This window comes from Babylonia areolata, chromosome 35, assembly GCF_041734735.1.
Source record: "Babylonia areolata isolate BAREFJ2019XMU chromosome 35, ASM4173473v1, whole genome shotgun sequence".
Taxonomy (NCBI): domain Eukaryota; kingdom Metazoa; phylum Mollusca; class Gastropoda; order Neogastropoda; family Buccinidae; genus Babylonia; species Babylonia areolata.
Genome location: NC_134910.1, coordinates 17,483,433 through 17,502,170, shown reverse-complemented (window position 1 = coordinate 17,502,170; position 18,738 = coordinate 17,483,433). Strand labels below are relative to the sequence as shown.

Below are 18,738 nucleotides of genomic sequence, written 5' to 3'. Positions count from 1 at the left end.
TTTTATTTGTTACTTTTTTAAATTCACTTATTTTACTTCGGCGCTTTGCCTATGTTCAGTACACTCTTCTGATATAATCTAAGCTGCTGTGCAAGAGTAAATGGTTGTTAAGGTTATATGGAACTGATAAGAGTAAACAAAATGCAAGAGCCCAAGTTTTGCGCAGTGCAGAGAAGAGGTGGGTCGGTCTGTGCCGAAACCACTGAACTAATTGTGAACAGTTATTGTGCAGATGCATGGGAATGTGATAATACTGCCAGTATTAGCATATTTTTGTCATGTCATAAACAGGATAATAGGAGGCACACAAATGTTGCACACTCCAACGCCAATACCAGATATTGAACAAAATAAACAAATAGAAAGAGAAAAGATCCAGGCCAGCAGGGCCATTTGACAATTTTAAGAATAAGCTAATCATGTACCTTTTGAATTGAATGGCATGCTATCTTGTCTGTCTTTATGCAGATGTGGCAAACAAGAGTGCCGAAGTTCCATTCAGCTGGAAACCTCAGCATTGAGAAAGACAGCTAGTTCCTTCACTGTGGAAGGTCTGTTTTACACGGAAAACTCCCTTATCAGGAAGTGCATGACTGCACCAACATCAAATTGTGTGCCCTCTGAGACTGAATCGTGTGTGATTGAGCATACACCCTCTGCTCATGAAGCTGGGCACATGGAAAACATGTGTGCAAAGTGCTTAGGGTTCTGTGAGAAGTACGTCAACATGGACCAGGCCAGCATGTCTGTTTTGGACGGCGACACTAAAGAACAAAATTTGTCCAGACTGTGGCATGATGCCAGAAGACTTAGAATAACAGCCAGCACGGCAAAGAAAGTGCCAGTCAGGCACACTACAAATCCCGACAAATTTATGCAACAGCATATTTATCCTACATTCAAGGGTAATGCCTCAACACATCATGGAACTGTCAGTGAACCATTAGCTGTTAACTGTTTGCAGGAAATGGGATATGAAGTTAAGAAAAAGGGCACTGTAGTTTGTAGTGAGCATCCATGGTTGTCTGCAAGTCCAGATGGCATTATAAGGAACAGAAATGAGAACACAGTTCATGAAGTTGTTGAAATCAAATGTCCAGACATAAACAAAACTTCATTTGAAGAATATTGTGAAAAGAAAACAAGTGATGTTAAGATTGTTGACAGTGCTTATGAATTGTCGAGAAATGGACCAAGGGGGTATTACACCCAGATTCAATTGACCATGTTTTGCACTGGGATCCATGCCAGTAAACTTTTCATCTGGACACCAGAAAAGCATGTTCTCATTTCTGTTCCTTATGATGCAGACTTTGTTGTACAACAAGTTGCTCGCTTGAGACAATTCTATTTCAAGCACATGCTGCCGAGGTTGACAGATGATTTTGCTGAGGGCTGACTGGTTTTCAGTGCGAAATATGTTACCTTGACACGCAACCATTGATACAGTAGATTTTTATAATTCTGATTTACGCAAATTGTATAGTCCCTTATTTGGCCATCTTCTCCGATCTTTGCACAGTGACGACTTTTTTGTGTTCTGATGTCGGACAAAGAATTGAAAGATGCCTAAAGACCCATTTATGATTAAAACATTCGTCCAATTAACAGAAATTATACCTCACACTTTTTTGCGAAATAAATTCACCTATACCAATCTTTGTGAAGAAATATTCATTAGATTAAGATAGCGCTTTAGTGGTTAACATAAAGTAATTATTGAAATAAAATGTGGATGCCTTTGTTTGTCTTAAGGAACAGCAGCTGCTAAGCTAATTTCTAACTTAAGAAAGTTCAAATCAAGTGTTCTGTATAGAACGATGTCTGTCATCCCTCACTGTATGAGCCATGTATATTTATCATATGCTGTAAATTGTACTGTGTAGGGTAGGTAGGGAAAATAGGAGGTGAAGTTCAGTATCAATATTGCAAAAATTAATTGCAGTAGCTATTTATGCCTGTTCTTATGTTTATTTAATTTTATCTGAATTCCTTGCAATTCCTTTTAGACTGTTTTTAAAATTTTTTTTTTAAAAATCTGGTTTCGTAAAATGAGCACACAAGTTGTTACATCTCCAGCGCCTCCCAGTTTTATGTTCCTGTAAACATGGTCCATCTTTGGGGCATTTGACACACAAACAATTAAGGTTTTTTTTCAGTAGACACTGTACATCATCCTGATACGGCTCTGTGTGGTCTGCAGGACGTTAAGCAATGAGTGAGTAACTAACTTCTGTAAAAAATATTAACTGTTCTTATTCTGGAGACTTAAAACGTGAAATGCATGTTGAATTGAAAATGTATGACTGAGACGGGGAGTTGAACCTACAATAACGATCAGATGATTGATTTATTGATGGGATCTTTATCAAATGAGTGTGATGTTGTTTGTTTGGTCGTATTTTATTTACTGATTTTGGTTGTTGTTGTTTTTTTTTTATTCATAATGGTAGTTTTTTTTAAAATTCATAATGGTACTTTATTGAGGTGTAAATAAATGTTTGTGAAAACTACTTTGAGAGAAATTTGTGGTTGTACCGGGGTAGGCCTGTGCTTGTCTTGCATACTGACTGTAGGCAAAGCTGTTTTGTCATGACATGATGGCAAAGGGGCAGCAGCTTTTAAAGTTACATTACATTCATATTGTGGGTTGTTCTCAAAAGTTGGTAGGCCTACTTATTTGTGATGAGAACATAAAGAGTGAGAAAAAAACCCCAGAATATTAAAATGAAGACCGGCTCTGTCACATTTTGAAATAAACTTTAAATTACATGAATCTATAAATAGCATTTTAACAGTGTTAAAATCAAATTTATACTGGAGGCATATAAAATCACCAAAAATGTCAAAAAATTTTACACTCCAAGATAGGCTACAACTATTTCCTTTGTATCCCCCCCATCCTTAAAAAGTGGACTGTAAGCAATGCGTTAAATGGAAATGAAAATAACTTATTGGCAGATGAACACGTGTATGCTTTTTAACGTGCTACTACATTTTCTGGTCACCATATCAAAATCAGCTCTACCAACAAAAGAGTTTTACTTTTTGGGCATATAATATATTGTGCCTTGTAATTTATGTAAAATTGCAGATGAAGCAAGGACATCAGGTTGACTTTCACAGTTTTGGTGACCACTTATGCTGATCAAATAACACAGAAAAGATGTAATGATTTCTCTAAATTTTACTCTACCTAATTTTTCATCTCAGTTGAAGACAAACACCAAGTGTCTTACTTCTGAGAACAAACCCATATGTAAAATGCTGATAGGTAGGTTGAAAAGTAATAATTTAGCTCCCCTGTCAGTACAACTAATCCTCAAGTGGCAAAGTGTGACAGAGTGAGTTATGAATGCCTGTGTCCAGAGGAAGTTTCAACGAGAAATATTTTTTGTACCTGTATGAATGTGAAAAAGTTTTGCATGTGGTTAAGTGTGGGTGAATCGTTAGCTGTGCATGTTCATGTGTGTGTGTGCGTATATGTAGTGCTGTAGCGTCAGTCTGAATGCATCAGAGCTCAGGTGATGTGTGTCTGTGAGACGGAGCTAGCCTTGACTGTTCTGAACATCAGGTGGGGAAAAAATTAAGTTTTTTATTTCATTGTTTATTCAGTGATTAGTTGCTGGATTATTTTATTCAAAATTCAACTTATGATTGAATAGTTTGAGAATTTAGTAGTTTTTGCTGTTGGTTTTGAAATGTTTGCTTTTTGATAAATTAATACTTTTTTGTGTAATTTATAAGACGTAGTGACTCATAAATATTGTATTGTTAAATGGAAAATGGTATGAATGCATGAGTGGTGTGAATGGACAGTAAATATAAGAAAATAACATAAGGGGACAGTTAAATGAAATGGGGAACATTAAAGAGGATTAGCTGGATGCTCGTTCATTGTGAAGAAAGAATTTAAATGGAGTGTGCCAAGAGCTGAAACATGGAAAATGTGTTATCAGGGCTCCATGTTGACCGGCCATAGAGTGGAGGGACCCCATGTGGAACTGGAACGTTCACTGAGGAGGAGGTGCCCAAGTTTCCCACGAGTGAGTGGGGTGGACATTGACACACGCTACTGTGAGTAGACGTAACTGGCTGGCCTAGGACTAAGTTCGATCCTGGGATTGGATCAGTCAAGTTGTGCACAGAGAGAATTGACTTGTGACAGTCAAGACATTTGTTCCTGTTTTAAAAAAAAATAATTTCTTTCAAGGTGAAGAGAGTGAGTGAATGAAAAAAACATTTTTCTTTTTTTGTCTTAATAATTATAATTGGCTCAAGGGAAAATTCCTTGTGTCTGTTTTCTGTTTCTGTTTACTGAGAGAGTGAGAGACTGAAGACTGAAGCGAACTTGCTAAATATTTCTTCCCTTATCTTGTCTGTCTCCTCACCCACTTAGTAACACAAAGTCAGGTTACATGTCATTGCTTTGAGAGTGTAAGGCTGTGCTGGTCAGCTGGAATAGTTTTTAGTTTCATGTCATATTCATGAAATAGCTCTGCTTGTTTTTAGACCAACATTTTTGTAAACACAAGACTTTTAGCTGATCAAGACACTCTTATAGGGTTACCATTACTTCAAAATAAAACTAAAGGTTAACAATAATGATATCTCAAGTCATTTATACCATTATGTTTTCAGGCTTTTTACTTTACATAATTTGACTAATACAGCCTTAAACTCTGACAGGTCTTGAAAGAGTGAATAAAAGAAAGTAATCTAGATCACTCACACAAAAAATGGATTAATTTATTATTGTTATTATTATTAATATTAGTTATTACCATTCCAAGTTAACATTGTCATAAGTATACACTATTCAGAACCAGAGCATCAGTGATGCAATGTTTACCAACCACGTGTGTATGCACACATAACGAACGCACAGCCATACAGCCGCATGCCTATACACACACACCTCACACATGCACATGTGCACACAATGTATTCACACACACCCTTGCATGCATTCGCCCACACGCACACACTTGCATGCATTCACACACACACACACACACACCCTTGCATGCATTCACACACACACACACACACACACACACACCCTTGTATGCATTCGTGTGCATGCACACACACATACACACACACAGTCTTCTTCTTCTTCTTTCCTTCAGTGCCCACAATCTTGAGAATGATCATTCCAGCACATAAAGGGTGGGGGTGGGGGGGTGGGGGGGGGGGGTTGTAGACACCGTCCATAATATTTATTTTCAACACCCAAACTTGTGAAGGTGGTTTTGTTTTCAGTTGAGTCACTTTGTATGTGTGACCAAGTGCTATGCTTGCTCCAATATTTGCCTCACGCACAAGCTGTATTAGCTTGCCTCACACACAAGCTGTATTAGCAGATGACAGTTTTCCCTCCTAACCTGCGCACAGGATTGTGTGACGTCACTCCGCTTACATCATTTTGTCCTCGCCAGGCCATCTGCTTGGCCAGTGTCGCATCGCGGTACGTCATTGGCTGAGAGCAAACTTGTGTTTCTGTTCCACCGTAATTAATTAATACCTCTTTTGTCAGATCAGTAAACTACAAAGTATTATATACTGGCAGAATCGTCGCAATTCCTTCTTTAAATCTATTCCATTTATGCTTGCCTACGTTACACTGATTTAACGCAGTTTGTAATTTTCAGCGACGAGCTTGTTAAAACTGACCCTGTTCAGGTGACTTAAATTAAGATTATAAATTTATCTTAAATAACCAACACTTCATTTTATACTCATTATAAAGTAGGTGTTGAGCTCTTTCTTTTGCAACTTATCCGACGTAAATCAGTTCAGGAATCATTTAGAAATCTGTCACTGAACACCTTTAAACAAACACAATTGTCATCGGATTCTCCGTGATTAGTGACGATCTGCTCGCAAGCACACGTGACGGACTTTGCGGTCCGCTAAACTTGCATAAATTGGCACAGTGAATGATGAGTGGTCATTTCATACCTGGTCAGTCATCTGACCAGAGCCTGCTCTCTCTCTCTCTTGCTGCATCGAGCAGTGTGTTGTGTCGTGTGTGCCCCCACAATGGCTGACACCTCGCTACGTATTGCTGTAAGTACTAGTGTGTAGAATGTGTTGATTTGTAAATTGTATTATTCGACACAGTACTTGTGTTCATATGAGTATGTTCAGTTATTGCTTTGTTCAGTTAATTCTTTGTTCAGTTATTGCTTTGACATGTTAGTCACAGCTCGGCTATGATTGATCTAAATAATTGCCATGTCATCATTTGCATGGAGCAGTGTTCCATTTGATTCTTAACGTCACAGTCAGTTACGTCTCTGGACACTAATAGTTTGTTCCAGAATATTCTAGTGGGTGCATATGATGCGTTCTTTCTCATTTGCTATCACTGATGGTTACAGTGTTTCACTGATTCTCAGTACTCTAAGATGTGTGTAGTATTCTACTGTTGTGATTACAAGATAGTGTTGGATTAATACCAGTTATTGGTTAAAGCCACCTGGTATGTATCAGTCTGTTAACTGTAATTTAGTTGTCATGCTGTCTCCTATACGGCTTACTCCAGTATAGTGCAACATGATAAACTGATTCATTTGAGTCACTTTGACACAGTATAAGCTTTACCTAATCTATATTGTCAGTGTACTTTCACCAAGTCAGCATTGCTTCAATCACTTTAACTGCACTACTTAAATGTATTACAAATGTCATTTGATGTCAGTGTTTGGTCTTCACACATATGCATTATGTTGTTGCGTTTCCCAAACCCGAGTGATAGTCTTTCCATGTAATATGTATACATATGCTTTACTATTCACTTGTGCCGACATGTTGTGCTTATGACATTTGTTTGTGTCATTTCAGGCACTGTCTTCTTCTCATTATTTCTTCTTCTTAGTCTTCTTCTTTTAGAATATTGTAAATAAAACAATAGAAAAAGCCATTTGTGACTGGCCTCTATATGTTCCAGGCCTTCAATTAATCATATTTAGTTAAGTCTTTTGTGCCGTACCCTTGAATAACCACTCGGAGCACGGCCACATATGTAAGTATCATGCATACAATCAGGGTTATACATTTAAATTTAAGTGGGGGTTTTCAGACCCAAAATCATTTTTAATGGTTTTTAAACCCCCTATTAAAAATCTTGGGGAGTATTGAGACCCTCAGTATAAAAAAAAAAAGAAAAAAAAAGTGCAGTCAGTTAACCATGTAAAAATACTCTAGGGCCTACCAAGAACATTGATTGCAAGCTGTACCCTTTTTTTTCCTTTTTTTTTTTTTTAACTGAGGGTCTCAATACTCCCCAAGATTTTTATTAGGGGGTATGAAAACCATTAAAAATAATTTTGGGTCTGAAAACCCCCACTTAATTTTAAATGTATAACTCTGCTTGTATGCATGATACTTACATACAAAGTGACTCGACTGAAAACAAAACCACCTTCGCAAGTTTGGGTGTTGAAAATAAAAACAATAAATCCATCATACATGTATATTGAGACAGCACAATTAGCTGTCACTTTGACATGTTTTAGTATGTTGCATTATAAAAAGAAATGTTAAAACATTTATCAGTCATTGTCAACATCAAAAGAAAACAGTAGGCCTACACCACATTTCATCTCTGTTTCCAATAAGTCGATATACATGTAGGTACTAATATAAGATGATTACCGAAGAATGTTATCACTCTGTGTCTTTGTCTTTAATAAGTTCTGGTAGAAGGTTGACTAGCCCACCACAGATAATCATAATTGTGTCCAGTTGAGGCACAAGACTGATTGGCACTCTATGAGACAGTATTTTAAAGACTTTCAGGCGCCGAATAGCACGCTCAGCATGCACTTTCACAGATGCTATTTTTCTAGTTGTACAAACATCCTCCTGGCTCAGTTGTGCCCCATAACTGAACGCAGATATGTTGAGCTTCACACGTTTTCATAGAGTAGATCACCAATTGTAAAACCTCAGTCAGCCATGACCTCATCACCACCTGTATGGCAATCCAAGATCCTGGAGTCTTGAGTAATGAATTTATCACTGGTATGGCCACCATGAGAGATAAACATAATCAAACCACAAGGAGCAGTTGCCACCAAATATTTGCATGTATTATGCGACTTGTAGTTTGAGTATGTTTCTCCCATTGAGTCCAAGTTTGTCGCCTTTTCCACAAAGGTTTCTGCGCAGTCCAAAATACAAGTTGTTCTTGGGTATTTTGCTTTGAACGACTCAGACATAGTAGCCCTAATCGTTTCTCTTGGAAGCCAAACGATCAACTTAAAAATGTTCAACCAGTGTATCTATCCAATAGTTGATGATACGGCTTGCCACCGACTCCGAAACATCAAACCTTCTTGCCAGATCAGCTAACAGTAGATTAAATTTCAGCTTCATGAGCGCCATCAGAATCTGATCTGAAAGTTCTGTTCCAAATGACACATTTTTGTGCGGTTCCATGCATTGGATTAGCATGTGGAGTGCAGACAGAGGGATGCCTGTGTACAATTTGGAGTCTTTCTCTGTTCGTATCAGAGTTGCAAATAATGAACTCTGAATCTGACCAACATCCACTGTCACATTACTTGTTTGCACCTGTTTGTCATCATTTTTCAGTGCATATTTCAAGTACACTGGTTGGCTGTACTCGTGGTCTTCTTCAGGCACATTTACTCACTGGGTTCCAACAGAATGCATTTCACCCCCACTTGAGCTTGAAGTCGTAGTCGTTGCTGCAGTTGTGGACTCCACAGCCCTGTCAGTAGACCCGCTATCCTCTTTCCTCAGAAAGGTTGGGTAGAGGCTCCACAGCGTGTGCTTCAGCTGGAAGGTCTGCTCCTGAAGTCTCGGCTGAGCAGTCTCCTGCCTTTGGCTTCTTCAGCTGTGATGCAGCATTGTCTGGAGAACAGATTTCAAACAAATTGTAATGAAAATGTCATGTGTATACATATTCTTAATAAATTGTATATATTTATACTCACATTTGTTTCTCCTGCTTCTGTATGTACACTCTATATAAATTGTAATTGTTGTAGTTGTGCTTTGTTTTGTTATCTAATCACATTGGAGTGATATTAGAGAAGTAAAAAAAAGACAACATAAATGCAAAATTAAATTATAATTATATACTTGTATAGAATCACCTATTACTTCATGCTTTTTGACACAATAAAACTCAGTGCCATATAGCATAGGTTGTGAAATTATATTTCCAGACCCTGACAGACAGAAAATAATTATAAAATCATTTCTATGTCAAAAAAAAATTTAAAAAAATGATAGAGATAATAATAATAATAATGATAATAATAATAAGAAGAATAAGAATAATGTTGTCGTTGTCGTTGTTGTTAGCGATCCCGGCTACAAACTCTGGGGGATGTCCAGAGGACATGTTGTGTTGCGTGTATGACAGCTTAGTTGCCACACAGGCGGCCATACTCCGGCTTCAGGCTCACTCCTCAGAGGGAGCCCACCTCAAATATCTCTCTTCAACAACATCAACAGAATTTCACTAGTGCACAGGGGAGACTATCACGGGTAAAGACATCTCCTATGAAGCAACACCAGAGAATTTTGATGTTGGCCCTTCGGTAATTTCACACTATCACACTGGAGACATGCATGAGTAGCCAGGGCCGAACAGTAATAATAATAAATAGAATTTTTGCACTCTGATGAATGCATACCATCCAGGACCCCCATATAAGTCACAAATAAATTAATGAAAAATCCAGTTTTTAATGTACAACTATAAATTTTAAACCTAAGGTAGATATTATAGTTGAGTATCATCCCTGAAAGTTTCTTCTTCTTCGAACACAGGCTATTAACTCCTGCGAGCACCCCCAATCTAAGCATGTCAACACACCACCCACCTACCTAGCCGTGAGGGTGGATTTTTGCATGTATGACTGTTTTTTTATCCCACCATTAAGGTAGCCATACTCCATCTTCAGGGAGCTGGGAAGAAAAATTGGCAAAAAGGCAGGATGAAGAGCACAAAAGGCAGAATTAAGAAAAGAAGCTTGGAGAAAAAATAGAGCATGGTAGGAACGAGGAACCCCTAACTACCTAACGACAGCATACTTGATAGCTCCTGTGGTTCCAGAAACAGGAGGGGCCCTTAATTTCACAATCTGCAATGCCCCACTGCAGGGATTCCTGAAAGTCTGATCGAAATCCAATCAGGTGTTCTGAAGTTATGGTGTGGAAAGAAAAAAAACAAAAACAAACAAACAAAACCCAACTGAAAACAATGCCTTCCGCAATTTTTTTGTGTTTTTTTTGTGGGCAGTAATAATAATAACTAGACTTTTTGCATTCTGGTGAAAGTAAAGCGCCAGGGGCCCCCACAAAAAGTCACAAATAAAGTTATGAAAAAATCCAGTTTTTAATGTACAACTTTGAATTTTGAACTTCTAGGGGTAGATATTGTAGTTGAGTATCATCCCTGAAAGTTTGATCTAAATCTATGCAGGCATTCTCAAATTATTGTGCCAAAAGACACACACACACGAAAAAAACCCAGCAACTGAAAATAATACTTTCTGCAAAAGTTTTATTGCTGGCTGTGATAATAATAATGATAATAATATTTTGCATAACCTTTATATAGCACTTCTTCATCTTCTTCGAACACAGGCTATTAACTCCTACGAACACCCCCAATCTAAGCATAAATCAACACACCAAACTACACCTGAGCCCAAAACTGCTGTAACTGTTATTTAGACTCACCTCTTTGTAACTTTCTAAGTTTGCTGACTTTCTTTGGGAAGCCTAAGAAGAGTTCCGGATCAGGATGATCTTCAGAGGCCGTCTGTCAACAAAATGAAATGAACAAACGTAGAAATTCTCTAGCTTTGGGGGATTTTTGACGTAGACTGCCGCCCTCCACGCTCGATGTCGATCTTCGTCTTAGGGCATTGATAGGGTGGTTCGCAGCCACAGTTTTCACGTAGCATCGGTTTATGGTCAAAACATTCCTGTTTCAGAAGCTTGTTCAACTTGTCCGAGCTTGTAGGTACAGCCTAAGACAGCACAGTTTTTCTTTTTTGGCATGGTTCCACGTGGGCACGTTGACCTAGTACGTAATAAAAAAGTGTTTGCTCTCGGTTTTGCCGGAAATAGACTTCCCTGAGATGTTAGCCAAGATTAGTAATGGCGGCACACATGAATGGTCCACAAAGTCTACAAGAAAGTCGTGGATAACTTGAATGTTCTCTCTGTACACTGTCAGTGTCATGTATAACTTGTATGTTCCCACTGTACAATGCCAGTGTCATGTATAACTTGTATGTTCTCTCTGTACAATGTCAGTGTCATGTATAACTTGTATGTTCTCTCTGTACAATGTCAGTGTCATGTATAACTTGTATGTTCTCTCTGTACAATGTCAGTGTCATGTATAACTTGTATGTTCTCTCTGTACAATGTCAGTGTCATGTATAACTTGTATTTTCTCTCTGCACAATGTCAGTGTCATGTATAACTTGTATGTTCTCTCTGTACAATGTCAGTGTCATGTGTACCTTGTATTTTCTCTCTGTACAATGTCAGTGTCATGTATAACTTGTATGTTCTCTCTGTACAATGTCAGTGTCACGCTCAACTCTGTGCTACAATGTGGCTGTGAAATATTTTAATGTATGCAAGCAGATGCTCCAAATGTTTTACACATCTGTTGTCTGCAGTGTTTTAACATACGGAGCCGTGTGCTTGGGGGGAAACCTGACCAAACATGACAAAGACAGGTTGGAAAAAGTCATTAGGAAAGCGGGTGGGGTGGTGGGTATAAGACAAGACACCTTTAGCGACATGCACAATAGAAAACTGACTGACAGACTAATAACAATTTTGAACGACGAAAGACACCCACTACATGATGACATTAATAGCAGAAGGTCAGACAGAAGTGGTAGGTTTAGAGCTCCACGCGCAGGAACATCTCGATACATTAATTCATTTATTCCTACAGCCATTCGCGCACACAATCAAAACATCCAATACACTAAGTGAACCCTCCCACCCCACAAGCCCCCTCGCCACAGCAACACCTGAACTTCACCAGCAGACGAGTGTATGGGAGCAGACATGCGTGCATGTGGGACTGAGCAGGTGAGCACGGGCAAGCATTTCTGTGTGTGTGTGATCGGAAGTGATTTTTAAATATTTTCTTATTTTACTTGGATTTCATGTATCTTAATGTTAATGTTCTAATTTTTTTGACGTAACATATGTTATGTGCATGCATACGTTGTTTGTGTGTGTGTGAGTGTGTGTGTGAATGAGTGTGTGTGTGTGTGTGTGTGTGTGTGTGTGTGTGTGTGTGCATTTTACTTATATATACGATTTATTCCCTTGATGTTTTTATTTATGTATTGTTGTACAATACCTTATGGTCTTAACGTGTGTGTGTGTGTGTGTGTGTGTGTGTGTGTGTGTGTGTGTTTGTGTGTGTGCATGTGTGTGGGTGTGTGTGTGTGCGTGTGTGTGTGTGTGTGTGCGTGCAAGCATGTCATTTTGAGTAATTTATACCCTTTTTTTGTTGGATGTTTTCATTTGTTAATATTGTTGTGCAATACCCTATTGTCTTAACATGAGTATGTGTGTGGGGAGGTTAGTATATCGTCAGCTATCGGGAATTCTTATTTGACTAGTTTTAATCTCTTCTTATGTTGCGCATGATTTTATGCCAGTGTTTACAATGAGCCTGTGATTGCACAACTTAATTTCCATGTGGATTAATATAGTGTTTTTGATTTGATTTGCTTTGAATCAGAAATACATCGGATTGTTCCCCTATTTGCCTATCCTCATTTCCGCTCTTCCCACCTGCACCCTCCATCCTTCCCACTACCCGCCCCAACCCCACTCAACCCCACTCCATCCCCACGCCATCCCACTCCAACCCCACTTGATCTCCACTCCACTCCCACGCCACTCCCACTCCATGCCTACCCCATCCCCACTCCATCCCCACTCCATCCCACCCCATCCCCACTCCATCCCACTCCATCCCTACCCCATCCCACTCCATCCCTACCCCATCCCCACTCCATCCCAATCCATCCCTACCCCATCCCCACTCCACTCCCACTCCACTCCCACTCCATGCCTACCCCATCCCCACTCCATCCCTACCCCATCCCACTCCATCCCCACTCCATCCCACTCCATCCCACTCCATCCCACTCCACTCCCACTCCATCCCACTCCATCCCTCTCCATCCCCACTCCATCCCACTCCATGCCTACCCCATCCCCACTCCATCCCAATCCATGCCTACCCCATCCCCACTCCATCCCTACCCCATCCCCACTCCATCCCACTCCATCCCACTCCATCCCACTCCACTCCCACTCCATCCCACTCCATCCCCACTCCATCCCACTCCATCCCCACTCCATCCCACTCCATGCCTACCCCATCCCCACTCCATCCCACTCCATCCCACTCCACTCCCACCCCATCCCACTCCATCCCCACTCCATCCCACTCCATCCCCACTCCATCCCACTCCATGCCTACCCCATCCCCACTCCATCCCACTCCATGCCTACCCCATCCCCACTCCATCCCACTCCATCCCACTCCACTCCCACTCCATCCCACTCCATCCCCACTCCATCCCACTCCATCCCCACTCCATCCCACTCCATGCCTACCCCATCCCCACTCCATCCCACTCCATGCCTACCCATCCCCACTCCATCCCACTCCATCCCCACTCTATCCCTACCCCATCCCCACTCCATCCCTACCCCATCCCCACTCCATGCCTACCCCATCCCCACTCCATCCCACTCCATCCCCACTCCATGCCTACCCCATCCCCACTCCATCCCCACCCCATCCCCACTCCATCCCACTCCATCCCTACCCCATCCCCACTCCATCCCACTCCATCCCTACCCCATCCCCACTCCATCCCCACTCCATCCCACCCCATCCATACCCCATCTCCACTCCATCCCCACTCCATCCCACTCCATCCCTACCCCATCCCCACTCCATCCCCACTCCATCCCACCCCATCCATACCCCATCTCCACTCCATCCCCACTCCATCCCACCCCATCCCTACCCCATCCCCACTCCATCCCCACTCCATCCCACTCCATGCCTACCCCATCCCCACTCCATCCCTACCCCATCCCCACTCCATCCCACTCCATCCCCACTCCATCCCCACTCCATCCCACCCCATCCATACCCCATCCCCACTCCATCCCACTCCATCCCTACCCCATCCCACTCCATCCCTACCCAATCCCCACTCCATCCCACTCCATCCCTACCCCATCCCCACTCCATCCCACTCCATCCCTACCCCATCCCCACTCCATCCCCACTCCATCCCCACTCCATCCCACTCCATGCCTACCCCATCCCCACTCCATCCCACTCCATGCCTACCCCATCCCCACTCCATCCCACTCCATCCCCACTCCATCCCTACCCAATCCCCACTCCATCCCACTCCATGCCTACCCCATCCCCACTCCATCCCCACTCCATCCCTACCCCACCCCACTCCATCCCTACCCCATCCCCACTCCATTCCCACTCCATCCCTACCCCATCCCACTCCATCCCACTCCATCCCACTCCATCCCCACTCCATCCCTACCCCATCCCCACTCCATCCCTACCCCATCCCACTCCATCCCCACTCCATCCCACTCCATCCCACTCCATCCCACTCCATCCCCACTCCATCCCTACCCCATCCCCACTCCATCCCTACCCCATCCCACTCCATCCCCACTCCATCTCCACTCCATCCCCACTCCATCCCCACTCCATCTCCACTCCATCCCACTCCATCCCACTCCATCCCTACCCCATCCCCACTCCATCCCTATGCCATCCCTACCCCATCCCCACTCCATCCCTACCCCATCCCCACTCCATCACCATCCACACTCCATCCCCACTATATCCCCACTCCATCCCCACTCCATCCCACTGACACTCCATCCCCACTCCATCCTGACTCCATCCCCATCCCCAGTCCATCCCACTCCATCCCCATCCCACTCCATCCCCACTCCATCCCCACTCCATCCCCATCCCCACTCCATCCCCACTCCATCCCCATCCCCACTCCACCCCCACTCCATCCCCACTCCATCTCCACTCCATCCCCACTCCATCCCCATCCCCACTCCATCCCACTCAATCCCCACTTGATCCCCATCCCCACTCCATCCCCATCCCCACTCCATCCCCCTCCATCCCCACTAACCCCACTCCATCCCCATCCCCACTCCATTCCCCCTCCAACCCCACTCCATCCCCATCCCCACTCCATCCCCATCCATCCCCACTCCATCCCCATCCCCACTCCATCCCACTTCATCCCCACTCCATCCCCACTCCATCCCCATCCCCACTCCACTCTATCCCCATCCCCACTCCATCCCCATCCATCCGCACTATATCCCCACTCCATCCCCACTCCATCCCCATCCCCACTCCATCCCCATCCATCCGCACTATATCCCCACTCCATCCCCATCCCCACTCCATCCCCATCCCCACTCCACTCTATCCCCATCCCCACTCCATCCCCTATCCATCCCGACTCCATCCTACTCCATCCCTATGTCCTGTTCTGTATGCGGCTCCAGTGTCGGATGTCATCAGTCATCATGCGGTGTCTCATGAGAGCTTTGCTGATGACACTCAAGTTTATCAGTCGGCTTCCATGGCTGAAATTGATGCACTGGTGACTCAAACACTGGAGTGTACTGCTGGCCTAAAGGACTGGATGACTCTCAGTAAACTGCAACTAAACGACGATAAGACTGACGTCTTAAAAAAAAAAAAAAAAAGTTTCGCCATCATCCTTCCTTTCCTGACTCTGTTCTGATCAATAGCACCCCTGTTTCACTTCCTCCTTTTGTTCGCAGTCTTGGCATAACCGTAGACCAGTCTCTTTCCTTCCCACAGCACATTTCCAATATCTGTAAAGTGGCCTATCTGGAGCTGTGTAGGCAAACTTTGTGTGTCTGTGGAAACTGATGACGTGTGAGAACCGATGGGGTGTTGGTGGTTATCCTGAACAAACCCCACTCCCACCCCGACCTCCGCCCAATCTCACACACAGTGATACGAAATACGACTCACATGAAGGTGAATGTGAGATTATACACGGTGCAAAGGTTACAGGTTCTAAGCCTTTTACGGCCATCGGGGCAGTGACTACATGTTCAGGGCACGCCATAGAAAGGCCAGGCACACACACACACACACACACACAGAGGTACACAGGTACGCACATACACACACACAGTGGTACACACACACACACACACACACACACACACAACACAACACAACACAGACACGAGCAAATTCGTATATTTGGTTTAAACAGTATTTTATTTGGAACATGTCACAATACAACACAGATATCGATGAACAGGACAACAAGAAAATCTTATATAAGTCCTGTCCTGACACATGTACATACTGAATATGTGACGGATGTCATCATAACTAGAACATACATGAGTTTTGAACAAAACTAAGCTGAGATATAAATAAAGTGAAGAAAATGAATAATAAACGAGTGGTGGAGGAAGAAGTCAATAGAGAGAACGAGAAGCATCAACGCTGGGGCACAAACAGCAAGACTAAACTTGACCGACAAACAAAGCGGCGAAGGCCAACCGTCCCGCGGAAAAAAGAAAAGAAAAAAAAAGGCAAGCACGCCATCATGTATTCATATCATGAGCTGGCAAATAAAGGGCAGCACTCTTTCAGGTACATGCACTTACATATATGCATACAGACAGGATATTTCTCATCGTCATAAACCTTTGAATTAGATGCATGCAAACATATATGGATATAATTATGTATATGTACACACATGTCCATCCACACACACACGCATCTATTTCTATACATATGTATATGTATATGAATATATATACATATACATAAACACATACATACACATATAGACACAATCTATTTCTATACATATGTATATGTATATAAATATATATACATATACATACACACATACATACACACATACACATATAGACACATATACATATACATAAAAAGAGGGAATTGTCTGAATTAGGGATCGAATCGTTCGCTTTGAGTAATAAACTTATGAACAGTTTCAAAGATGCTTACATTTATCTCAAGACTAAAGGAGGTGTTACCAAATAGTAAGTTATGTACAGTGATATGTTTTTGTGGGAGATTATGAATAGTGTTTGTTCTATGTATGTTGTGGTTCGGGCAGTACAATAGAAAATGCTCAGCTGTCTCTTGTGGAAAACTGCAAGCACGGGATGGGTCATTCTTTATATGTCTATTATACAGTCAACGACTTCCTGTTAGCTGATGACTGCGCTGTCAACGCTGCCTCTGAAGCTGACATGCAACACAGCGTCGACAAGTTCTCTGCTGCCTGTGACAACTTTGGCCTCACATTCAGCACAAAGGAGACTGAGGTGATGCACCAGCCAGCTCCAGGAAAGCCTTACGTTGAACCAAACATCTTCATCAACGGGTAACGACTGAACGCGGTGGACAAGTTCACATACCTGGGCAGTACACTCTCTCGCACAGTTGTCATCAACGACGAGGTGAATGCCAGACTCGCCAAAGCCAGCGCTGCCTTCGGCAGACTTCATAAGAACGTTTGGAACAGGAGAGGCATCACCCTGGAGACGAAGCTCAAAGTATACAAGGCCATAGTTCTCACCACACTGCTCTATGGATGTGAATCATGGACGGTCTACAAACGCTACGCCAAAAAGTTTAACCACTTCCACACCACCAGCCTCATTAAACTTCTCGGCATAAAGTGGCAAGAGAAGATCCCTGACACAGGTGCTCACTCGTGCAAACTTGCACAGCATCTACACCATCTTGATGCAGGCCCAGCTACGCTGGGCAGGCCATGTAGTTCGCATGCCAGACCACCGGCTCCCCAAGAAACTGCTGTATGGCGAACTCCAACATGGCAAGCGCTCCCATGGAGGCCAAAAGAAGCTCTTCAAAGACACTCTGAAAGCTTCTCTGAAGGCCTTCAGCATCAGCCACGACACGTGGGAGCTGAATGCAAAGGACAGACCAAAGTGGCGTTCAGCTGTCCACAAAGGCGCCAAATCCTGTGAGGCCAACAGAAGCGCTGCAGCAGAGCAACGCAGACAGGCCAGGAAAAGCAGTGCCAGCAAGTCCCCGACAGCCGCCACCATCCCCTGTCCACACTGCGTCGGAACCTTTCGGGCGCGGATTGGCCTGACCAGTCATCTGCGCACCCACAGAGCCCAACCCACCCACGCCAGGATGACTAGATGGTCCTCGTCGATCCCGACGGACGAACCACACATTATACAGGTCAGAGTTTAATTCGCTCATACCAAGTCTCAGACGACAGTGAATAATTTGTTCTTTCCTTTTGCCCAGACAATAATATGGTGGGACTGTAGTGTCTGTATAGGAAAGGTAGCGTTTCAGTTGACTGAGAGACTGGGTCTGTTGAACAGAAAGAGAAAGGGTGTTCCAAATAGCTGTGGCTGAAGGGAAAAAAGATGTGTTGTAAATGTCAGTGTGGTGTGGAGGGACGATTCGTTCAAATGGTCTTCGCCTGTGGTATGGGTTTGCTGTTGACGCGAGAGGGGGCAATAAGTGGGTAAGGTACTGAGGACAAATATTGTTGATATTTCTAAAGTACATTATTATCTTATGTCTACGTCGCCTTTCTTTTA

At 42.9% G+C, this 18,738-nt stretch overlaps 1 protein-coding gene and 1 pseudogene across 1 annotated transcript; one reads left to right on the top strand and one right to left on the bottom strand.

Annotated features, from left to right (window-relative positions):
* The first annotated feature begins 310 nt into the window (after nt 1–310).
* On the top strand, nt 311–5,108 carry LOC143277997 (uncharacterized). The gene is made up of 3 exons (XM_076583009.1): nt 311–379; nt 905–2,218; nt 3,960–5,108. The coding sequence occupies exons 1-2, from the start codon at nt 311–313 to the stop codon at nt 1,397–1,399; spliced, it is 564 nt and encodes a 187-aa protein (XP_076439124.1). The 3' UTR covers nt 1,400–2,218; nt 3,960–5,108.
* Nucleotides 5,109–7,373: 2,265 nt separating this feature from the next.
* On the bottom strand, nt 7,374–8,394 carry LOC143277996 (uncharacterized; annotated as a pseudogene).
* Between the last annotated feature and the right edge of the window lie 10,344 nt (nt 8,395–18,738).